Raw genomic sequence first — 23,899 nt, 5'->3', positions numbered from 1 at the left:
TCTTCAGAGTCAAAAGTCAGCAAAGACCAGGGGTCAGGTAAGTAAACTGCACCACCCACAGCACAGGGGCGGGCTGGTGCAGAGGTCAAAATAGGAGTCCAACCCAATGCCTTCCGATGGAGACAGGGGGTGGCTAGGGGCACACTGCTTGCAGGTAGGCACATCGATTGCAGGGGCTAGGCTTTGGGGGTTACATTAAGCACAGGAGGCGACGGGGCAACAAAGCAGCACCAAGCATTCACCACCAGCGGCACAGGGGCGGCCGGGTGCAGTGTTCAAGTTTGACGTCAGGCGCCCAATGCGTTTTAATTAGGATTCTTTGGTCAGCAAAGAGGCTGCAGGTGTGGCACTGGAGTCTGCATGAGGGAGACCAACAGTAGCAGATGGGATGTAGGGGGTTGCAGAGGCACTGTCATATCAGCTCACCAAGGCCAGGGGCTTCAGGTGTAGGGGTGCTTTTGGATGTCAGAATCTTCTAACTGGAGCTGGTCGAGGTCGGGTGGGGTCGGGTCTGGATTTTACATTGCAGGCGCCGTTGTGGAGGTAAGGAGAGGTCAGCCAAAGCTTGACACAAGGTCAGGCTCGCCGTGGAGACTTCACTGCACAGGTGTGCCAATCAGACTCGGGCCGTGGGTGTCAGGTGTAGAGCAGGCAGGAGACTCTGATCCGCCTGGATCCGGAGTCTTTGGAGTCCATTTTTTCTGGGCAGGTTGAGAGATTGGAGTCTTTATTGAAGGGAATAGTCTTCCTAGGGGTTTTGAAGTCGTTGTTGCAAAACAGGTCGAAGGGTTGTTAAAGCTGGAGACAGGCCAGTAGACGGGGGCCAAGGCATTGCAGTCTTTGGGCTTTTGCAGCAGGCGGCTTCTTGCTTCTTAGGTTATCACAGATCTGGGGTCCAGGTCTGGGAGAGCCACCTAAATACTAAATTTAGGAGGTGTTTTTAGCGGCAGGTAGGGCCAATGTGCACCGTACCTGGGTGACTACACCCTCTAGTATGCCACCCTCCTGTGGGTGGGGGCATAGACAACCTTGACTAGAGGGGTCCCCCATCCTCAGGATGGCAGGGACTGAAAATGGGGTTCACCTCGCTTCCTCCCACCTTAGGGGTGGGGTTGGCAGAGGCAAGCAAACCTATCTTTTTTTCTGCCGGTTTTCCCACCCATAGTGGGGGCTGGCTCGCAGCAGGGGCTGGGGGGGGGGTCGCATTACAAAGGGGACATGCATTTGAAGCGTCTGTACTTCGAGGAGGCATGACACCTGTGCCCAGGATGTGCATTTTTTCTGGTCCCAGAGAGCAGGAGCTCTCTACCTAGGGATCCAGAAACATGTCTGGTGGTGGCTGGATGCCTACAGCTGGTCAGAGAACACATCAGGGCTGGTAGGGATTCAGTGAGCTACAATAAATTGCACACTGGCATCAGTGTGGGTTTACTGAAAGGAGTAGTTTGGTGCCAATCACTCCTGTATTCAGTGAAGCCATGATGATGATGTGGAACTTGAGTTGTTAAGTTCTCAGTCCATGTTCTCTCTAGGACTTCACTGGCACTTACAATAATAGGAAATGATGCCCAATATTGTAGAGGTGTATCTGCTCAAGCAGATATGCCCTCACCTGTAGTATAGTGCACTCTGTCATATGGATGTGAAGCCTGCTAGAGGGGTAACTTACCTATGCTGCCTGGCAGTGTTAGCTGGCAAGGTACCCAGAAAGGGTGTCTTGTCGACTGTCGTTTTCACCCTCACAGGGGCATGCAGGCTGCAAGGGAAGTGGCATGGTCCCAGCACTCAGGCCCTAGGTACCATGGGTACCAGTTACTAGGGACTTACAGGGGCAGAAGTACCAAGTGGGAGTTTATTCTAGGGAAGGAGCACTGGGCACCTGGTTGGCAGGGACCCTGTGCACTACATTTGAAACCACATCAAGACCAGGGAAAAAGTGGCGGGATAACCTTGCATAAGAGACTTTCTCACATCATCTGTTCATTTTCAAGTGCCATGGAGGTCTGCTGAGTTTAAGATAAGCTTCTCTTTTCCCTTACACTGTTATAGCCCACCAGCAAAACTCAAACATAAAGACCACAGTGGAACAAAACAAAAGAAAACACTCCTGGACAATATCTACAGCTAGGCCAAAGCTTTAGAACAAGCTAGAATGAAGAAATACATACTTCATAACTATTATGTTGACAGGCAGTTGGAGGCAAGCTGCTTTGTTGAGATGGACTTAGCTGCCAGAGCATGCAAGTCTAAACCTCTGACTAGTACAAAAGGATTTTTATTTTAATGAACTCTCTCAACTCCAACTTTTGAGCTGCGAAGTGTATAGAAATTCATAGCACTATCTGTTGCACTGCACAATACAGAAGATGGGAGCAACCGAAATTTGTGTACTCATAAATCATTTAGATATATGATATTTGCTGCCCTGGTTCATTTCTCTCCAAGCCTGCAGACATCAACACTAAGTAAAATGTACTTCTAAAAGAGGGTCCTTTCTGCAGATTGCTCACCCCGAGCCCTTCCCAGCCCTCAGGAATGCCCTATCCCCTGCACCAAGTGGCGTGTCTGCAATGTCTTTCACTGATCCCCATGACCTCTTCAGAAGCAAAGAAGCAAGCTCATAACAGAGCAAACTCTTGACATTAGATTTTCTTTAGCATATCGCACAGACTTCGAAATTGGTAGTTTGCTAACTATTCTCTGAATGTATCCCCCCACTTCTTTACAATTTGACTTTTTTGTAGCACAAAATCTGTAGCTCAAATTCTGTCATTGTTATGACGTTTTAGCACTTTAAGGAACTGGGGGGGCGTCCAGATTTTGATTTTCTTGTGAAAATGTGGTATCAGTAATTTGAATGGATACGTGTTATGCTATGTGAATATATCCTGTTCTGTTTGATGCAGGAGATTCAGTTCTGTGCAGAATTACAATGGGTAATAGTGGCTGCAGCTAACTGCTGCAGCCAAAAGCACTCACTGACCACTGGCAGTGAGTGCTTTTGGGTGTCAAATAGCCAATTAATGGCATAGTTTGCTATGTTAGATGTGAATTGAGAGTTCTGTGCTGGATGGGTCTGAAAATACTTTTGTATGTGACCTTGGAGCTAATCACTAATATTGGCTGCTGTCGGGGTTGGCATAATATCAATACCATATGTTTAGAGTCTCTGTGAGTACAAGTGACCAGTATACTCTATTTATATTGTAACTTTGACAAAAAGTATTCTTTCTACTTGATATGTTTGTTATATTAATCACTCAGTGTCTTGTATTTGAATAAGTTTATCAAAGTACAAAAAATTATCTGTTTCACCAGTGTGTGTCTTAAACGAGCTATTTCTGTGTTTCACCCAGATAAAATGTAATCCATCCCTGGTCATAAAAATGTTTACCTTGTTGATCAGCTTCAGCAGTTCGAGAGACTAAAGCGCTTATAGCAGGGAAAGTGATACTTGACATGGCTGCAACAGCTCCAGCAGCCCACATCATCCTGTGTAGGAAAAGTAAAGAAAGGCTGTCAAGATCCGCAATATACTGTGCTGAAACACTCAATATACACAGTAGCAACTTTTATTTATAGTGGGCCTTAAAAATATGAGAATCGCCAATATTACAAGATTAGTGGCCCCATGCAGTTGCACTCCCTGGGATCTGAAGGTACTCTGCTCCAAGTACTTTTTGCCACCCATTCAGACTTGCAAAGAGGAGGAGGGGTATGTAAGAGGGGGTCCCTCCTCCTCTTTCTGCTGTAGAATTACATGTATATATGATGTACAACTTTTTTCAGTTCAAAAAGTATTTTATTGTTCAAAAACAAGGTGTCAATACAAAGTACAAAAGCAGATCAAGAAAGACATAAGAGCAATTGAATAAAATATTACAACGAAAAACGAGCTAGGGAGCAATACGAAGAGGGTAAAAAGGTTATAAATGTAAGACAATGCAATTATGGGAAAAGAGAGTAAAAAAAAAAAAGAGAATAATGAATTAATAAGGAACGTCAAAGGCAATCACGGAGGTTTAGAAACTTCTTGTTGAGTAGGCTATAAATGAAAAGAGCCTTTGGCACATACATCAAGAAATAACGTGATGGGAAGCCATAAGTTCATACGCTTTGTCGCCATGTGAATAGGAAAGACAAAAGCAGTGTCTAATCTATGATTGTGACATACATTGTACCACCATGCTTTAAATGAAATATTTGAAAAGTTTTTCCAATTAACGGTAATATGTTGAAACGCAGCAGCAAGTAACAGGTCAATAATTTGAACATTAAGTGTGGCATCCGCCCAACAGGTAGAAAGGCTACCTAGGAAGATATGAGTAAAAGAGAAGGGAATATGGTTGTGAAAAATTACATTAATTTGGGACCATACCTGTTTCCAAAAGTCATGGACCTCATTACACATGAATAACATATGAAATAGGGTGACATGCGGGGATGAACAGGTCCAACACAGGTCTGGGGTTGTGGAAAACCTTCTATTAAGGTCAAATGGTGTAAAAAGAAGTCTGTTGTAAATAAAGAACAGGGATTGAGTCAAGGTCGCTGCTCTAGATGATTTACAAATTTTAGTCCATATCTCATTCCACCGAGATATAGGCCAAGAAGTAGCAAAATCACTTTCCCATTGTTCTTCTACCTTAGTTTTAGGCCTAGGGAACTCTGTGATGTGAATATATTTATAAATATCAGAAGTTTTGTGAGTGACTTTTAAAAAAGAATAAAGTCGTGAAGTGGAAGTGGGAGATGTGGGATGAACTAAGGGTTGTGAGAGCCGAGTATAAGTAATCATTACTGCTTCTTTAAGTAAAAGGTATTTGCAAGCAAAAGAAGTAGGTAGGTGAAAGATTGGCAAAGTTGGGGGAAAGGTATAAAAGTAAAGTGTGAAAATAATTGAGAAACCCAAATTAATCCCTTCTGCCTCCAAGATTTCCAATAAAAGGGCTTATTGTTGATTAATATATTCAAATTGTGCCAAATGGTGGAGTTGAAAAAATCAGTAACTGTAGTGATGGGAGAAGGAGTGGAGGATAAAAGCAATTTGGTGGTGAATCTATGTAAGGGAGTGGATAACGCAGAGGGTTTGTGAGAAAAGGAAAGATATTCAGCAAATGAGAAAGGGGAAAGTGATCGACGCTCAGCCGTGACCCATAAAGGACAGGGATCAACAGGATCATGTAACCAAAAAGAAGCTTGTCGCTATAGAAATGCCTTTTGGTATGCCGGAAAGTATGGAAAATTAACTCCACCTTCCGACTTTGGACATATTAGTCTGGCAAGGGACATCCAAGACTTTTTGCCGTTCCAAAGAAAGGAAGATAGGATAGAGTTAATCTTTTTGAAAAATGTGGATGGGATGGGCACAGGGATATTCAAGATTGTGTAGAGGATTATGGGGGACAGCATCATCTTAATAGTGTCAAGGCGACCCCACCATGACAAATAAAGAGGGTGCCATTTAGCCGTCAAGTCCGTTATTTTTTGGATACACTTGGTCAGGCATAAAGAGACTGTATCCAAAATTGTGGGCAAATAAAATTGGAGGAAGTGAAATCGGGTTTAAAAGTAAATTTTGTCAAGGGCAAAATCTCACATTTGTCATTATTAAGTTTATAGCCGGAAATCGAGGAGTATTCGTTACCCTCCTCTAGAAAGGCTGGTACAGATTCTGTGGGGCTAGATATAAAAAGTAAAATGTCATCAGCGTATGCTGCGAGTTTGATGTGAGAATTCATAGTTTGAAATCCATGTATGTTAGTGTTTTAACGGAGCTTGGAGAGGAAGGGCTCTAAAGCCAAATTGAAAAAAACGGGGACAGGGGACAGCCTTGACGGACTCCCCTTCCTAGGTCAAAAAAGGAGGAAACTAAACTATTGGCACAAACTGCTGCACGTGGGTTGGAGTAAAGGGGGGAGATTAAGGAAATACATTTGGGGCCAAAACCAAACCATTGGAGGGCATAAAAAAGATAAGTCCATTCTACCCTGTCAATAGCTCTCTCTGCATCCCGTGCAATCGCCGCAAGAGAATGTTGCAAACGAGAGGACTTCGACAGGACATTAAACAAAAGTCTGGTGTTATCAGTAATAAAACGTCCTTTGACAAAGCCAGATTGTTCTGAACCTAGTAGGTCAGGAAATAAGAGGTCTAATCTTGTTGCAAGCGATTTGGCAAATATTTTATAGTCAATGTTAACCAGAGATATGGGTCTGTAATTCTTACAATATTTTGTATCCTTTCCCTCTTTGGGAATGAGGCAAATGTGAGCATCTGAAAAGGAGCCTGATGAGCTTCCCAAGGTAAGAAATGTGCCTATTAAAGAATGTAATTTAGGTAATAAGAGTTTGGAGAAGTGGAGATAAAATTCAACTGTAAAACCATCTGGTCCAGGGGCTTTGGCTTTTTTAAGATGCTTAAGTGCGGCAAGCAGCTCTTGCTGGGAAACGTCCAAGTCTAATGAGGTAAGATCAATGGGAAAGTGCTGGGGTATGGTGTACAACTTTAATTGTGGTTGCAAATCACTGAACATATACCAACACTTGATAATTCGGGGGTCGGGGGTGGGGGGTTTGGTAAATCAGTTTCACAAAGTGAAGCTGTCCCTGTGGAAGAGGTCTGTGAATGGTGGTTGGCAGCCTCAAGGAAGGGGACACAGACTAGAGGACATTTCCTGCTTGTGTGTAAATAGTTTATTTTTAGGAGCAGCCCCTGCCTGGTTAGGGGACAGAGCTTGTGAAAAAAGGGTGTTCAGAGGGAGAAAATACAAACAATTGTATGTCCCTAGTAGGCTTCCATTCACTGCATCTGCAGGGTTTGCAAAATGCCTCATTGCCTCAACTCCAACATTAATAATGCACTAATCAGCTACGTTGCAAAATGGGCTTAGCTATGGGTCCTATATTTCCATAAACTGTTTAGGGAGAGAAAAAAGCTACTTGTAATCCTAGCTTTCCATTTTAGGTTTCTTCATAAGAATTAGAATGTCACTGCCCAAATTCATAAATATTTCCCAAAAAGCATTTAATATTTTTGGCAAATAATCATTTTAATGAACATCTGGAGACTTGTATTGTGCTGTATGTTTTACTTTCAGAACTAAGCAGATGGTCAGAAAAAATCTAAAGAAATTTAATTATCCATTCTCTCAGGCAAGAAAGCCATGGGAAGTAAATACTGCTGCTTATAATCAGATTGGGCCAATTGTGAGGAAAATTGATAGTATAACCAAGCAATTGAAAACAACCTGTAGGATGATTTGGGTAGGAAAAAGACATTTCTTTTATTCATGGCATTTTCTCCATAGACGGCAGAATCTCTGCTCATGTGCAAGACGCCGAAAACTTTTTTTTTTTTTTAACTGTAAATTATATTATTTAAAACGTTTTTGTAAGAAAACGTCCCAACAAGAGGCAATGTGTTGTCTTTCCTCTGAAACAAAGTTTAATTTGCAAAGCAGCACTGAAAATTACATTCAACTGTGAAGATAAAAGTCCCCAAATCTTTCCGTCTAACAAAAACAAGCAATAGTTGTGAATTTAGTTTTGTGTTTCACCTGGAAGAAAATGTGCGCTGCTCCTTCGACGATTTTGGATGCTACACTGTCTAATCATAGCAAAAACGGTCAGTAGCCATTACATTGGTCTTACACAAAATAGGCAAAGAGCGTACCACTATCCTTTCCATTATCCTACTTTCCAGGAGAAGTAACCATAATAGAGAACTAAGAACTAAGTTCATAACTAACTATTCCTACATGTTGGGATTTCCTAGGATATTTATAGACTATAGATTATAGTAACAAATGCACCTTGAATAAAGGAGGCATGAAATCCAAGCGAACACAAGATGTAATTTGAGCTAAGGATTTTGATTTATTTTTAATAACTAAAACCTGGACAACTTCTGGCTCTGCATTTGATCTGGGTTGTGCATGCCACGTAGGTTTTAAGTTAATGCATCACCAGCGTCCTCTATGAGGAGGTGAAGGGCTTGTGGTAATCGTTGTGGAGACGTGGAACATAAAGCCTTTAAACCTGGACATACTGCACTGTGCTGAACCTTTTGGTTTCTAGACTACATCTATCCTCTGTGCCTTCTATTGTTGGGGTGATTTGCTATCCCTGTCCTGGCCAGATTCTGTTAAATGTTTAATGAAGTTTATTTGTCTTCACTTTTTTCCATTCTCATTTCTTTATTCTAGGTGACATCAATATTTGTTGGGTAATGCACATTATTCTTCTACTAGGGACCGATGGAACTCTATGGAAGCAGTAGGCCTCCAACAATTGGTCTCAGACCTACTCAAGGATGGCCACACTATCCATTTGATTTCTGCTCCAGAAAGCTTGGTGACCATTATTCAGATCCTCTCAGATATGGACTGATTATTCTCTCATTCTTTTTCACAATTTGGCCAGTAGCGTTATCACAACTTTGCTCCAAATCTAACAATAAATATATTTGTCTAGGCCTTGTGCCAAATTAACACACGAGACTATCAGCTGTTATGTCTACTAACCCTGAAATCCCGATTTCGGGCACAGCAATGAAGGACCCTGAAGTCTATCCTCCAATTCACTGCATAGTTGAGGATGCCTCTACATCCTATCATAGTAAGATTATCCAGGCTTTAGGTATTATCCTTTCATATAAGATTCGTCCTCGTGTGCAGCCTTCACCACGATTGTACAGTGATAGTTTAAAACTAGCTACATTAGAGTATAAAAAGCTGAGAAACCCTTGCAAGAGATCTCTTGACCTGAACTCAGAATGGAGTTAAAAGCAGTACAAAAACCAAACAACTGATTTGCACAATAAGGACGAATATTATGCACAATCTATTCTCTCACTCTCAAATACTACTAAATAACATTTCTCGGTGGTTCAATCACTTGCTAATCCCTCTTGGTCTTCCCAGGCTATAGAGCATACACAACTGTGTGACAGAGTCTCCTCTTGCTGGTAATGTGCATGGTCATCGAATCCATTTAGATTGTGGCTGAAGGATGGAATAGGAAGTATAGGCTTGTATAGTGTGATGTCCATGCTAAGGGAATTCGTGAAAACGCGTAACTGTAACAAACAGGTTTCCAGTGAGGAGGGTGGGTGCATGTGAATCTGCCTTACTACATGCCACGAAAAGATGCTTACTGGGTAAGTAACATTTTTGATTTGAGGCATGTGTGGCTGTAGATAGCTAGCATAGACTGCAAAGCAGTCCTCAATAAGTGATGGCTACCCTGTGGGGGTTACAGTTGTTTGGAATAATGTACGTAGAACTGCTTTTCCAACATTGGCTTGTTAATGGGCCAGCATATCTACACAGTAAAGTTTTGTAAATGTATGCAGTGTAGAACATGCAGCTGCTCTACATATGTCCGCTATAGGTATATTTTCTAGGAAAACCATTGACGCTCCTTTTTGATGAGTAGATTGAGCTCTAGGATGGATAGGTGAACTTCTTTTAACTTTAGCGTAACGTTGGGATGCATTTGACAATCCAAAGTGCTATGCCCGATTTAGAAATGGCTCTTCCTTTGTATGGCTTTAAAAAGGCAACAAAGAGTAGCTGTGTTTTCCTAAATGATTTGGCCCTATTAATATAATACATGAGGGTTTGTTTTACATCTAAGGCAGAGGTCTTCAATCTTTGGGGCGTGAGCCCTCATTCTCCGACCACGTGGCTGTCTTTTTCATGGCCTTTGATGAATCGTTAGATTTCCTTTAAAAAAAACCTGGAATTGTCGAAAAAAACAACTTTGAGCTCCTCTGTTGGTTTTAGACTCAATGGCAGAGAAAAATTATATGAAGAGTGTGACTGCGCACAGGATCACCTGGGGCCTCGTCTGACGTCGCATAGGGTCAGGTATACCACCAAATAGTGGTCGACGATGCTCAAAAGGGGGGGCGGGAGGGATGATGCTGGAACAATGCACAGCATGTGAATCCAGAAATGTATTTATGCTGTAAAGCCTTTAACAGTCCCCACTGCAAGACCTTGCTAGGCCAAAGATAAAACAAAAAAACACATCGAACAGCTTTGCTTGTGATTATCAGTCTTGCAAACACCACACCAGACTACAACTACAAACCTGTCTCAACGCACAGAATTAATTAATTGTTTTGAAGGGCATCTGGTGGCAAGATGCCATCCAACTCTTCAGGTGGCAGATTAAAAGCAGTCAACTGGTGCCATTCAAATGTAAATGTAGAATGTGCAGATTTGGGTGGAGGACCATGCTCTGCAGCGGAGACAAAAGGTCTTTGCGAAGTGGTGGGCTGATAGGAAAAGAGATGCTCACACCCAGAAGGTAGGGGTACCACGCTCTCCTCACCCAAACTGGAGCCACTAGGATGATGTGAGACTGGTCGCTCTTCATCTTTCCCAGAACTCGAAGCAGGTGATGCACTGGTGGGAAGGCACACAGAAGTCCTGCTTTCCATACTAGCCAAAACATGTCTCTTGACGAGTGTTTTTGCAGCATCCCCAATATTCAAAACGTTTCACACTGGGCATTCGAGGACGACAAAAAAATGAAGCAGACTGATGTGGAGCTGGCACTTCACTTGAGATGACCGGCCCAGTCCAAAAGAGATGCTATTCGTCACCACTGTCCGCTACAGAAGGAAGAAAGGACTGCCTCTGAACCAACTGTGTTCAAGCAGCTACCACTGGAGGGCTGGATCCGTCTCTACAGATATCCAAATGAATCAGTCAGATTACCTTGATTCTGGGCACACCAAGTTCAAGTTCCGCAAAGCCGGCATATGGTACCTGGCATTGCAGACAATGGAGGATGCAGGAAGCGCAGAGACAAAGAAGCCTCCAAGCTGCTCTCAATGGGATCCAGGGTCAACCTGAAACATCAGGATTACAGTCCGAATATCCTAGACTCATTATAGCAGAGGGAAAGCCCTGAACTCCATCGTGTCCAGAATTGCTCCAATAAACTGAAGCCTTTGCAATGGAGTCAGGAGGGACTTTCAGTCATTGACAGTGAACCCAAACGACGTCAGGAGGTTCACCATCGTCCAATGGTGGTCCATGATTAACTGTATCGAGCCTGCCATCAATATCCAGTGATCGAGGTACAGGAATACAGCTACCCCAGACCTCAATGGGCTACGACCACTGACATCACTTTCACGAACACCAGAGGGGTGCCGAAGAGGCTGAACGAGAACACACAGCAAACTGAAGATGCTCCTGACGTATCTTTAACAACAAGTCTCTGGGTCTGCAGGACAGGTATATGAAAATAAGACTACAGCAGGTCCAAGAACACCATCCTGTCATCCAGGTCCACAGCAGACAGGATCTGGACCAGCATGGGCATTTCAAATGCGTCTTTCCACAGGACGGCATTAAGAAGGCAGAGGTCCGGGCGTGGTTTGAACGCCGGGGAAGATGGCCGCCTAAGCCCTTCTCTCCTCCCGTGGCGTCGACTACCGGAAAGATTACCATCGCTTTCCTGCAAGTCCCGACGACCCAAATGGTGTGGTGTGGTGTCGGAACATATCGGGATCCTGATGGTGGTCCTTGAACACTTGAACTACCGTGCGGTAGCTGCATGCCGCCCGATCTACTTGTGACCGCATGGTTCCGACTGTGAGACTCTGCCCGCACCGTCATTTCACCTGTATGCGGCTTCAAAAGCGATCGTGAGGCTGCTGCACATGGTGATTCCAGGGCTGAGCAGTGGACGAGTGAGAGGCTGTTACACAGCATAAACCGCCCAAATACCTCGTAAAAGGAGATCAAGACTCACGGATAACACAGGTACTGCGCTCAGACGATGGCAAAATGGCAGCCGCATAGCGTACAATAGCTGAAATTGACGACAAAAAGAACGCTCATACTTTATTAACACGGGCAGACTGCACATGAAGCAAATTAAAGAGGGGCAGCACATTAACAAATGATCGCTGTAGATCTGCACAGCACCCTGATCGAAACTGGATGTTACCCCATGCACCCGACCGAAGTAATGCCAACACAGTACTTCTCCGCCGTATCCAAGTGCAATTAACAGCGCTGGGGACCTGTTGATATTCGCACCTGTTCCTGGGATTGGCAAGATTTTTTGAATGTGTTTGGTGCCAATGTTCTTGCAAATGGAGAAAAGGAAGTGTTCACATCGTGCCCTGCCTGACTTTAAAATGGCCAACAACCGGGACAGTTCCTCTTACTGATGCACGATGAAGGAGTAAATGCTGTGTTACAGCCTTTCATTTCGCTGTAAGGAGAGAACTCATTACCAAGGCATAGTACATCTATCAACACCAAGCCATATCAAGCTAAATTAAGGCACAAGTAAGAAGTACAGGGTGGCTGCTGTTATATGTTGCCTGACAGGTGCCTTGGAGCATGGGTTGGTGGCACTGGTGACAATGGAGCAGTATAGTGCCTAAACTTCTACTAAGATCTGCAAGGCTGCTGTGGGCCAAATATATATATATATATCAGTTATCTCTACTCAAGAAGACAACTCACAACTCATAGCCTATCACTACCCGCGCCACGGAGTAAGCATTTGCGACACGTAAACAAGACAAACCATATAACCTCTGCACAATTGATATTGGACGTGCAAACATGGGAGAAAAGGAAGCTAAAACCCTTAAAAGATTGAAAGCAGACCCACCGAATCCTGTCTCGCCAACAAAGGGGGGACGCGACAAACGCAACGCTGGACACGATACTCCTCAAGTTGGCTGAAGTCCATGAAATTACAAAATCTACCAGGGAGGAAATCGCAGCAGTGCGGCAAGACACTAACGTAAGGCTGTCCGAGACTGAGAGCAGGATCAGCCAATTGGAGGATTCGGAGGTAAAGGTGGACAAAGCTCTTAAAGACCTCACTCAATCTACATCGACAATGTCACGGCGCATTTCGGAATTGGAAGACAGAAACAGAAGAGGGAACCTTCGTATTTTTGGAATTCCTGAAGGAGCAGAAGATAAAGATGGCTCATGTATATCGTTCTTAGAATCTTGGTTTCCCCAAGCGACGAATCTCTCTTTCACTACGCCACTGGAGTTCGATCGGGCTCACAGGGTTCCTGGTCGCATCACACACCAACAGAGGGGTACTAGGCCAATAGTATGCAAGCCATTAAGATATCAGCATGTGGAGCAGATTCTGTCATTTATGCGCAAACACAATCACATCCTCTGGAAGACCAATAAAGTTTACATCTCCCAAGACTATTGCAAAGAGACGGTCAATTTGAGAAAGAACTTCCTTGCACTGCGACCACGACTGCGTTCACTGGAATACCAATATGGTTTTGTTGGAACCGCACGATTCAGAGTAGTGATCCAAGGAGTAACACGAATTTTCACGGACCCAGCCCACCTACAAAAATTACTAGATGGTCATGAAGACTCGAAAATGGACACTGCCGTGGCGGGGAATACACGGTCGGACGGCACCTAGCCCTTTTGTCCATCGCCATCCAGATTGATGCTCGCATGACATCACTGCAATCCTTATTTAAAGATATGTGTTCATCACTGGTATCGTTATGATATTTTGCAACAACAATGGCTGGTGAGGTGGTAGGATGCACTTTTCCTTCTTACACCTTATTAAAACAAAGTGTACCAGAGCAAGCATGCCTAGTTACACAAGGCATGGTTCTGTTTGCACAGAGTATTTTGTTTGGTATAATGGACGATAATAAGTGATAGCTCTGGTTACGATAGTGGTGTAACAGAAGTTCATCGTAAAACATTTTGAAACTTGTTATAAGTCTGATTAAGATCCTATACATAGTGCTTCTCTATACTAAGTTACTAGTTTGAATTCTATAAAAGGGTGCCACGCCACTATTTCCCCTTAGGTGGGTGATGTCCAGACTCGATGTTATTGATTTGTACGCATAATCTACGTAGTGGAACTGTTCGATATGGTTAACTAAATAAGCAAGTCACCTTGAGGCGATGTGCCGTTAACATGTGCCTACAGCATAGTCATGATGTTTTGATGTTTTAATGTCCCTAGATCCTCTTCTTATATGGTTAAGATCGAGTTGCCTTATGTAAGTATGTAAGCAGGTTACTATAGTTAGTCGCCACGGAGGAGAGAAGCTAGTGTTGTTACTTCTCCTTGGTTGCCATGTCCTTAGTGTACTGTTTGGGTGGGAAGGGAGGGTTGGGGTTGTGGGTGGGTTGGATGGGATTCTTGGTTTCATTAGTAATTTTTCATTTGTCTTCAGTTGGAATTTTGCCTCTCTTTTTCCCTATGTCTTTGTACCCCGGCAGCAAAGCTCGACGTCTAGGCACTGAAGAGGATGTGCACAACAGGCCATGTACTACCACACAATGATGTTGTGGGGACTTGACCCTACCATAGTTAGGATTATAGCAACAAACGCTGGTGACAATGTGTATAAGATAGAGCTAGGCGCACCATTCCCGCTCCTCTTTCATGATGGCAAATAAGCAGAATATTAAGATAGTTTCCCTTAATGTCAAGGGAATCAATCACCTCATCAAAAAGAGAAAAATCCTAGATTATCTGAACAAACAAAAGAGAGACATCATATTATTACAGGAGACTAAAATTGACTCGCCACAATTTAATTCAATGAAATACAAATGGTATAGTGAGGCTATTGGGTCTGACGCATTGGGGAAAAAGAATAGAGTTCTTACACTTATTGCTAAAAGAGCTAACATTGATGTCCTATCAAGCGTTGCAGATACTAAAGGTAGATGGGTCTCGACCAAACTCTCAAAAGATGGGAGGGAATTTTATGTTACCAATGTTTATGCGCCCAATAAAGATGAGCAAGATTTCTGGAAGGAACTCTGCACACATATTGATACAATACCTGATACATGACGCATATTTTAGGCGGAGACTTGAACCTCCCAATGGACCCTATCCTCGACAGGGACTCGCGCTGCCCACTTCGTTCAACCAATTCACATAAAGCACTCCTCAATCTCTGCAAGCGCTTTAATCTGGTAGATTGTTGGAGAATGATGAACCCAACAGGTAGACATTTTATTCCCCACCACATGGCTCATATTCACGCATAGACTATCTACTTGCATCGGCTCACGCCACCGCAAAGATTGAGGGCACTTCCATTGAACCACGTGTAGTCTCTGACCACTCATGCATTTCAATGTCTCTGGCAATACAAAGCGGGGTCAAGAGGTCAACTCTATGGAGATTCAACAATGCAGTATTAAAAAAGGCATACAACAGGGCGGCAATAGAAACAGCCATCAAGGACTATCTGACTCATAACAAGAAAGGGGACACCACAGACCTTACAAGATGGGAAGCACTGAAAACTACAGTCAGAGGTGTAATCGTAAAGATAAGGTCAGCCATGAACAGGGACGCTAATTCCACTCTAACACGACTTGAAAAGGAAATAGCAGCATTAGAACAACGGCATATAATAACTAAAGACGCCCTAGACCTCAATGACCTAATGAATAAAAAATATGAATATAACAAACTAATTAGTGAACGAGCAGGGGTCTGGATACAACACCAGAAAAACTTCAGGCTGTGCCACAACAACAAAGCAGGTAAAAGCCTTGCTTCTTACCTAAAATTCAAATTGAAACAGAATTCCATCAAAAGTATTGTGGACAAATCAGGGACACCACACTCAGACCCCAACAAAATTGCTGAAATCTTCAAGGATTTCTATAATGATTTATACAGCAAAAATAAAAACATCGATGGCTCTAAGTTAGGGTGCTTTCTATAAAAATGTAAACTCCCAACCCTTTCGTCAAATGATCAAAATGAATTGAACAGCCCAATATCCAAGGAGGACATACACCAGGCCATTAAATCCCTCAAAACTGGAAAAGCTCCAGGCCCTGATGGGCTTAGTGCTATGTTCTACAAAAACTTCTCGAATGAACGGATAGAACCACTACAGGATTTGTACGAGCAGTTCGCCACTAGTGGACAAATCCTCGGCACCCCTGCAGAAGCCATCATTGCCGTCTTGCCAAAAGATGGTAAAGATCCCACGTCTCCGAAAAATTATAGGCCAATAAGCCTGATCAATCTTGATTGCAAAATATATGCCATGATTTTGGCCAAAAGAATCCAAAAAGTATTACCTCAACTGATCCATCCATCGCAAGTAGGGTTCCTCAAGAACAGATTATCCAGTGATAATACGCGAACGCTTGCGCATATCCTAGAAAAAGCAAAACTGACTAACTCCCCCACGGTGGCAGTGACCCTAGACGCCGAGAAGGCTTTTGACAAGGTCGACTGGGACTATCTAGAAGCAACACTGCGTAAATTTGACTTGGGAACGGACTTCATCCGCATGGTGATGGCCTTATATGCTAAGCCTTCGGCAAAAGTAAGAGCAGGTGGTTGCCTCTGGGATTCATTTGAACTGAAGCAAGGCACAAGACAAGGCTGTCCCCTCTCCCCCTCGTTATTTCTTCTGGCGATTGACTCCTTCTTAGACTCTCTGAGAAACAACTACCTAATTAAAGGAATAGATTTTGGAGGAGTCATAGGTAAAATCTCGGCTTACGCAGACGACGTTTTGGTGGTCTCAGAAGATGCGGGAAAAGCGATTCCGGCACTGATGTCCTCCATTGCGGAGTTTGCTGAAGTGTCAGGATATAAACTTAAGACAAAACGGAGGTAAAACTGCTTAACAATATAGGCGGGAAAGACATCCTAGGCAATTCCGGACTATGCTTGCAACCGAAGAGTTTTAAATATCTTGGCATTGAATTCGAAAAAGACCTCATCAGTACTCTCAAAATTAACAAACTTGCCTTATATAAAAAGATATCCTCTCTGCTAGACGGGTGGTCCCCGAAATTCTTATCCTGGTGGGGCAGAGTGGAAACGCTAAAGATGATATTTACGCCGCTCATAAATTATTTAATAAGTATGTTACCAATGTTATTGTCGGAAGATTTCCTCTCCAAAATACACAAGATTTTTAACGTATTCTTATGGCAAAAAAAAACCAAGAATCTCCCTGCGTAAACTCCAACTGCCGAAGGACAGAGGAGGCGTAGGTTTACCAAACTTTAGATGCTACCAGACGGCCTATCTATGTAAGCAGGGAGCAAATTGGTTTCAGACGTCTCAGGACTACACTCCAACATGGCTACAGGTCGAAAAATCAATCATTAACAACCTCCCGCTTTCCACTATAATGACTATGGACGCCACAGCCTTCTCCCACACTAAATACGTGTTTCTTAATACTAAAAGGGCCCTCCTTAATCTAGAGAAACATTGTAAGGCAAAAGTAAAGTTCTCCAAATCCAACTTAACATCGTTCTGGTTCAACCCGGCTTTAAAAGATGACGGCCAACTCCTCTTTTGGGAACACTGGTCTGGGTTGGGAATAAATGTACTACAGGATATTTACGAAGGATCCTCACCTCTAACCTTTGCCACTTTACAAACTAAGTTCAATCTCCAACCACTTGACTTTTACAAATTCCTACGCCTTAAAGCACTTGTATCTGCCAGAGCCATTCAGCCACAGAACCCTTCACTCTGCCATAAACTGACACAACTCATGCCCATGGGCCATATGGTGTCGAAAATTTATAAGATTCTGTCTCCTATGCCTCAAAAAACACATAGAAAGGGTGAGCGTGACTGGGAAAAGGAGCCTAACTCCTCTAATGTGGCTTTTGAATGGGATAAAATACACCTTACACCCTTTTGTAATAAGATATCCCCGATAATGTCACAGACTAAATTCATGTTGATAAACAGGTCATTGTGAGCTCCAGAAAAACTATTCAAACTCATAGAAAGTCCACTTTGTTGGAACTGCAAGTCAGACGTGGGCGACTTCGCACACATGCTCTTTCACTGCCCGCTGCTGGGAAAATTCTGGGATGAGTTCTATAACTACATTCAGCGTACCTTCCATTATAATCCACCTAGGGAATTCGCGTATGTTCTACTGGGGGCAATTGATCCCAACATAATAAGAGACCACGACAGACACCTGTTAGATCTCATGATAACACTGACTTGCAAGGTCGTACTCAGTAAGTGGAAGAGTGCTTCCGAAGTCTCTTTCAAAATATGGCGGAAGTGGTTGACGTCCCTCAGGGGAGCGGACAATGACATTCTCCATTCATCACCTTGGAAAAAACCCCATGTTAAATTTTGGAGTTTACTGGACTCACTGGAACTCTGTTATGAGCCGCCTTAGACACTATCTCGCATTACCCTTGTGAAGGTGTACCGATATCTGTACTTGCTCTGTGAATTTGCAGTCTTCTTCTTCTTCTTATATACGCACTGTTCAATAATAGACTTTTGCTGCCTGACCTCCCCCCCTACTTCCTTCCCCCTCCCCCTTCCATTAATATATGGTCGCAATATGTTAGGTATGGATGGTTAAACAATATTTCCTCCCCCCTTCCCTAGTGCCCATATAGAACTATGACACGCACTTGTTAAGCGTTACTGTATGTACAGCATTATATCTTTTGCCTTATGTGCATTACATGCTCACCCAGTATCTGTTATACCGTATATATATACCTTTATACTGTCCAGTATTTTATTGTCAATCAATGACTGATCTTATTTTATAATTATAGTTTGTATATTTTTGTGTATCTTTGTGTATTATGTGTATTATTTGCATTATTGCATTATTTGTATCATTTGTATCATTTGTATCATTTGTATCATTTGTATTATTTGTATTTTCAATAAAAAAGATCTGAACAAAAAAAGAGGGCAGAGGTCCAAACCATGCCTGAAGCCCAAGCAAAAAGAATGTACTGTTGCTCGTGGAAACCCACTGTACCATGGGATAAATAGAGAGCGACCAGAAAGGAAAGGTAGGCCATAACCATTTTTTACTAATTGTAAGGCCAATCTGTCAGACGTGACGGACACCCAACCTGGGAGAAAGTGTCAAAACCTGCATCCACACTGTGTGGGCATTTGCAACTAAAAGCAAAGTAAAGTGGTTTAGAAGCCACTGCAAGAGGAGGAAGAGGAACTGAAGACTGATGCACTGCTGACGCGTACTGCCAAGCCCACGGCCTCAAACAGACTGGGATGCCTACTACACGGTCTATGCGCCAGCCCTCTGACATAACCTCAAAACTTTCTGAATTGTTGCGGGAATAGTTAAGCAGGGACGAACCGCCTCCAAGAGTGCGCCATCTCTCTACTGCCCTTGAAGCACTGTAATACAGAGTCAGCCTTCTAACCGAAAAGGTGATATGCATCAAAGGCCTGTGCATGAGAGAGGCTTATACATGGCCAGAGAATATTGTGGAACACATCTATGTATGTCAAGGAAGTACAACACTTATCTACTGACCTTTCCTGGCAATCCATGGTATCCAACGTACAAACAGGAGACTCTACCTATATGATTAAGCTATGCGTCAGCTTATAATGTAACCACTCTATTAGTGCTAGTAATGAACATGCTCTTCACAGCAAGTAAGTGGATATAAACATTATTTTTTCATTTTAAAGTAATTTTGGTGTGTCACAGTGAAAAGTCATAATATAGATTGAAGAAAAAACAGGTCTCATTTACTCATTCATCACTCGCAACATACATACAGTATCATACTCATATCCTCTCTCATAAGTAAAAGAGAATAGCAATAATTCTAGAAACGTGCTAAAAGTTCAGGTCCCAATATATGTAACGGTGATGAATAATCAATTTTAACCACAACTGTCTTCATCTTTGTGTTCAAGAACAACAAAGGGATTGATTTTGCAAAGTAATATCAAAAGATGAGGAAAAGATTCAACATTAGAAAACACTTTTCAAATGTATTGCTCAAATTTTCAGATTGAATAGGATAAGAGTTCATAAAGGGAACTCATTCAGGCGCCTACTGGGTATCACCTTCTTCAGGGAGCATGTGGTGGTAAAAAAAAGAAGAATAGGCAATGTGGACCTGTCTGGAGCCTGATATGGCGGTATAGACCCCCTCTGGGGAAACTGTTTGGGGAACGAGATCAAGCTTTATGGAGAGACACTGCCAGGAGAGCGCTGTGCAGATTTAAAATTTCTGATTACTGTCGTAAGAGTCGTAAGCTACACCTCGTAGTGGGGCAGAGATCCTGAAAGATTGCCAGTCAATGATTTCCAAAAATCCAATGTTGTGGTGACTGCTCAGTGTATAAACTCAGACGTGAGAAATTAAAAGGAGAGGGACCTAGACGTGCCGCGCTGGTGCTGTAATCCGATAGTCTTGTTTGAGTTCCTTTCACTTCATAAGGGTAGTAATGATGGTGACTGGACCGGGAAGTGGTCGCTGAGTCAGCCAAGTAACGGCATACCAGTGCGGTGTCCCGCTGCAGGAAATCGAGCAGGCTTGTACATGGCCAGAGAATATTGTGGAACACATCCATGAATGTCAAGGAAGTACAACACTTATCTACTTCCCTGGCAATCCATGGTATCCAGACTTCCACGGATAACAGATCTGGCAGTGTCTTGACCATAATGAATTGACTGAGCCAAAGAGACCCAAGAGCCCCCCCCTAGCCATGTCCCACAGGGCATGTGTGTAATAACCCAGCAAACAAACAGCATTCACAACAGTAAGGCTAGCATGGGGGAAGAATGTATGTGGAAGAAAGGGGCCCCAGCCTTAAAGAATGAACCCTGGCAAGGAACCTATACTTGTTAGAAAAGACCAGAAGTGTTCGCACCGGGTTACGTGCATATTTTTGAACCACACAAGTGAACGCTGAACAAATAAATCAGATACTACTAAAGTACGAATCTGAGTATATTGAAGGATTCTCGGGGCAATCTGTAGAGCTTGTGCTTCTCGACAAGTACTGTGCAAAGAAGGATAAGAAAACAAATATGTTTCCCATCTTGGACTATATAACTGTCCAACCTACTCTTGCCTCTAGTAAAGATGCTGGTTAGAGATAACCTACCTGCTTCCGAATTAACCTTCCGTTAGTCAGAGGCCTTATGGTTTTCTAATCATTGGTTAGTCATTGGTTGCACCACGAAGCAGCTTCTGTGTGAATGTTCGTTCCGAGGTCGGCTGAGGACTGATAGGATCGGTAAATATCAGAACGTCACGGCATGTTAGTTTTCCGTGAGCCGGCATGTTAGATAAACCATTAATATCAAAAACCGCATCGAGTGCGGAAGACAGCACTCCCTAGAAAGGTCCTGCTGTACTAAATTCCATAATAGTTTCTGTATATGTACTGCACAGTATGGCTTTTTCAGAAAGTCGATCAGACTTCTTAGTTTATCTATTTGAGGCCCGTCTAATCGTGACTCTCCTGCAGATCATTAACCGTTAAGGTGGAGAAATTAGAACTACTACCAATATTTAATCTTAGCAAGAAAGACTTAACATCAGATACTATCTCAGTTTTAACCAAAGGTCTCACGTTTGCTCCCCATTCGGGTTTGAACAAATTTGACCTATTTAGAGACTTACAAACCTTCCTTCGTAAAGTCAGATTAAAATTCTTCTATCAAGGACAAGAATGTCCTACAGAGGAGGTGAATCGATCTGGGTTAAGACCCAAATCACTGTTCACACCCACAGTTGACCAATTGCCAACCCAGGTCGCTATTTTTGAACAAGTCATCAGTGAGAAATTCACTAATATAACCAATTTTACTCCCAAAACACCATTTAATTTGACATCCGTTCAATACAAGGGTATGAAGGATATCAAACAAGATAACATCACAGTGAAGGCATGTGACAAAGGGGGTGGAATCGTAGTATATGATACATCTGGCTATATTGCCAAAATGGAAGAAATGCTGAGCGACATAAGATTTTATGCCCCGATAACAAGAGATTCTACTGCACAAACTAAAAACAAAATAAAAAGATTGACAGACAAGGCTTTGAGAGAAGGAGAAATCTGCAAAAAAGAATGGGAATATTTAAATGTTAATAATCCTAGGCTTGCTAGCATCTATGGAATTCCTAAGGTGCACAAAGACCCATAGTTACAACAATTGGCTCAGTCACAGAGCCACTAGCAAAATATATAGATGCTATTCTATGTCCTCACATCTCCCGGATCCCAGGATATGTACAAGATACAAGACAGATCATAAATCTGGTGGAAAATGTCAAATTTTGTAACACGTCACAATGGCTGGTTACTATGGACATAGAAGCACTATACAGCAATATTCCCATCATGGGAGCACTCGAGGCCACTCATTGGTTTGTGCAGAAATACAACATAATTGGCCCAACTATATTTATTTTGGAATGCCTAAAGACTGTCCTGATGGACAACATTTTTTAATTCAATGGTAATCTGTATAAACAACAGGGAGTTAGCATGGGGGCTTCATGCGCTCCAACCATTGCCAATATATACATGACCAAGTTTGAAGACCAATTCATATTCAATGAGGCTACGCCATTCTATGAATCTGTGACCACATGGTCACGGTACATAGACAACGTTTTCTTCATTTGGATAGATAATGAAGACAATCTGGAACAATTCTTACAATGGATAAACTTGTGTGACAACATTTGATTTACTCATCGTGTAGACAACACACAAGTTGAGTACTTAGATGTTTTGATTAAACATCAAAATGGGGCCCTTGCTGTGGATTTATACGTTAAGCCCACAGCTAGGAACACATTACTACACTATGATAGTTACCACCCCACTATCCAAAAGAATAGCGTCCCCTTTGGGGAATTCTTACGTTTAAGACGTAATTGTACTAGTATTTCGGATTACGATGACAACTCAGTCATGATGAAGTCTACATTTTTGGCTCGGGGCTACCCAAAGAAAATAATACGGGATTCATATAAGCGGGCCCGCTTTTATGATCGCCAGCACCTTTTAGAGCCTAGGATAGATAAAAATACCCCCAGTCTAGTGTTCATCACCAAACATTCAGTGCTCAACAAAAGAATCAGACAAACAATATGTGCCAACTGGCACATACTGAATGTGAATGTCCCAAAGGAAAACCAGCTGCCAAAACCTATGTTTGCGTACAAAAGGAACAAATCCTTGAAAGATCATATTGTCAGGTCACGCATGACACCCAGAATATCAAGTAGTCAACATTCTCTTGTAAATTTGCAACCAGTACAAGGCACATACAGTTGTTCGAATTGCAAATCATGCTCTACAGCGATTCAGGGACCCACGTTGCAGTTTAACAAACAACTGATCAGACCTGTAGATCTTAATAATTGTAGAAGTGTAAATGTCATTTATTTAATAATTTGCCCCTGTCAGAAAGGATACGTGGGACAGACAGGTCGAGCATTGAACGTCAGGCTGACGGAACACAGGTCCGCGATTCGAACCAAGAAGTTGACAGCACCTATGGTTGCCCATTATCTAGAGAAAAACCGGAGAAGTGTGGCTCACTGGTTAGAGCAGGCAGACCCTGAAGCAGAGGTCAGACCCGGGACCAGGGTTCAATTCCCGACGCGGCAGGGTCTCGAGCTCAAATGTCCACAGACTCGATAATTCTCGCTTCGGTGCCTGACCTAATCATGGGTTCACACTCTGCAACTCTGGGCATTAAGCTTGCTTAATCTCCACAACGGCCCCCCGCGGCGGGATGCCTGGCTTTCACCTTGGGGATGCCCTGTAGGGGCTATCTCACAGGGAAAAGCCAGGACGGGTTCCCAAGGCAAAGCGCTTAGAGACCCCTGAGTTATAAGCGCTATATAAATCCAAACATGCATACATACATACACCTGAAAATATGTCCTGGTACATTCTAGAGAGGGTACACCACAAGACAGGATTAGATGTAGATAAAATCAGAAAAATGAGAGAGGTGTATTGGATTTTTATTCTGGGGACAGCCATTAATGGATTAAACATGGACATACCATGGGAACAAGCAATACTGTAAAATGTTTCTGTAAGTTTAA

General features: G+C 42.9%; 1 protein-coding gene across 1 annotated transcript in view; it reads right to left on the bottom strand.

The window, feature by feature from the left end:
• The window catches only part of SLC71A1 (solute carrier family 71 member 1), a 294,743-nt gene that overhangs the window by 25,384 nt on the left and 245,460 nt on the right, over positions 1-23,899 (bottom strand). The window contains exon 10 of the mRNA XM_078644426.1: positions 3,395-3,492. Within this exon, the coding sequence (XP_078500552.1) occupies positions 3,395-3,492 (98 nt within the window). The remainder of the gene's footprint in view (positions 1-3,394; positions 3,493-23,899) is intronic.

This window comes from Lissotriton helveticus, chromosome 1_1 (assembly GCF_964261635.1).
Source record: "Lissotriton helveticus chromosome 1_1, aLisHel1.1, whole genome shotgun sequence".
Classification (NCBI taxonomy): Eukaryota; Metazoa; Chordata; class Amphibia; order Caudata; family Salamandridae; genus Lissotriton; species Lissotriton helveticus.
The sequence above is the reverse complement of the archived record's forward strand: the minus strand, read 5'-3'. Positions and strand labels throughout refer to the sequence as shown.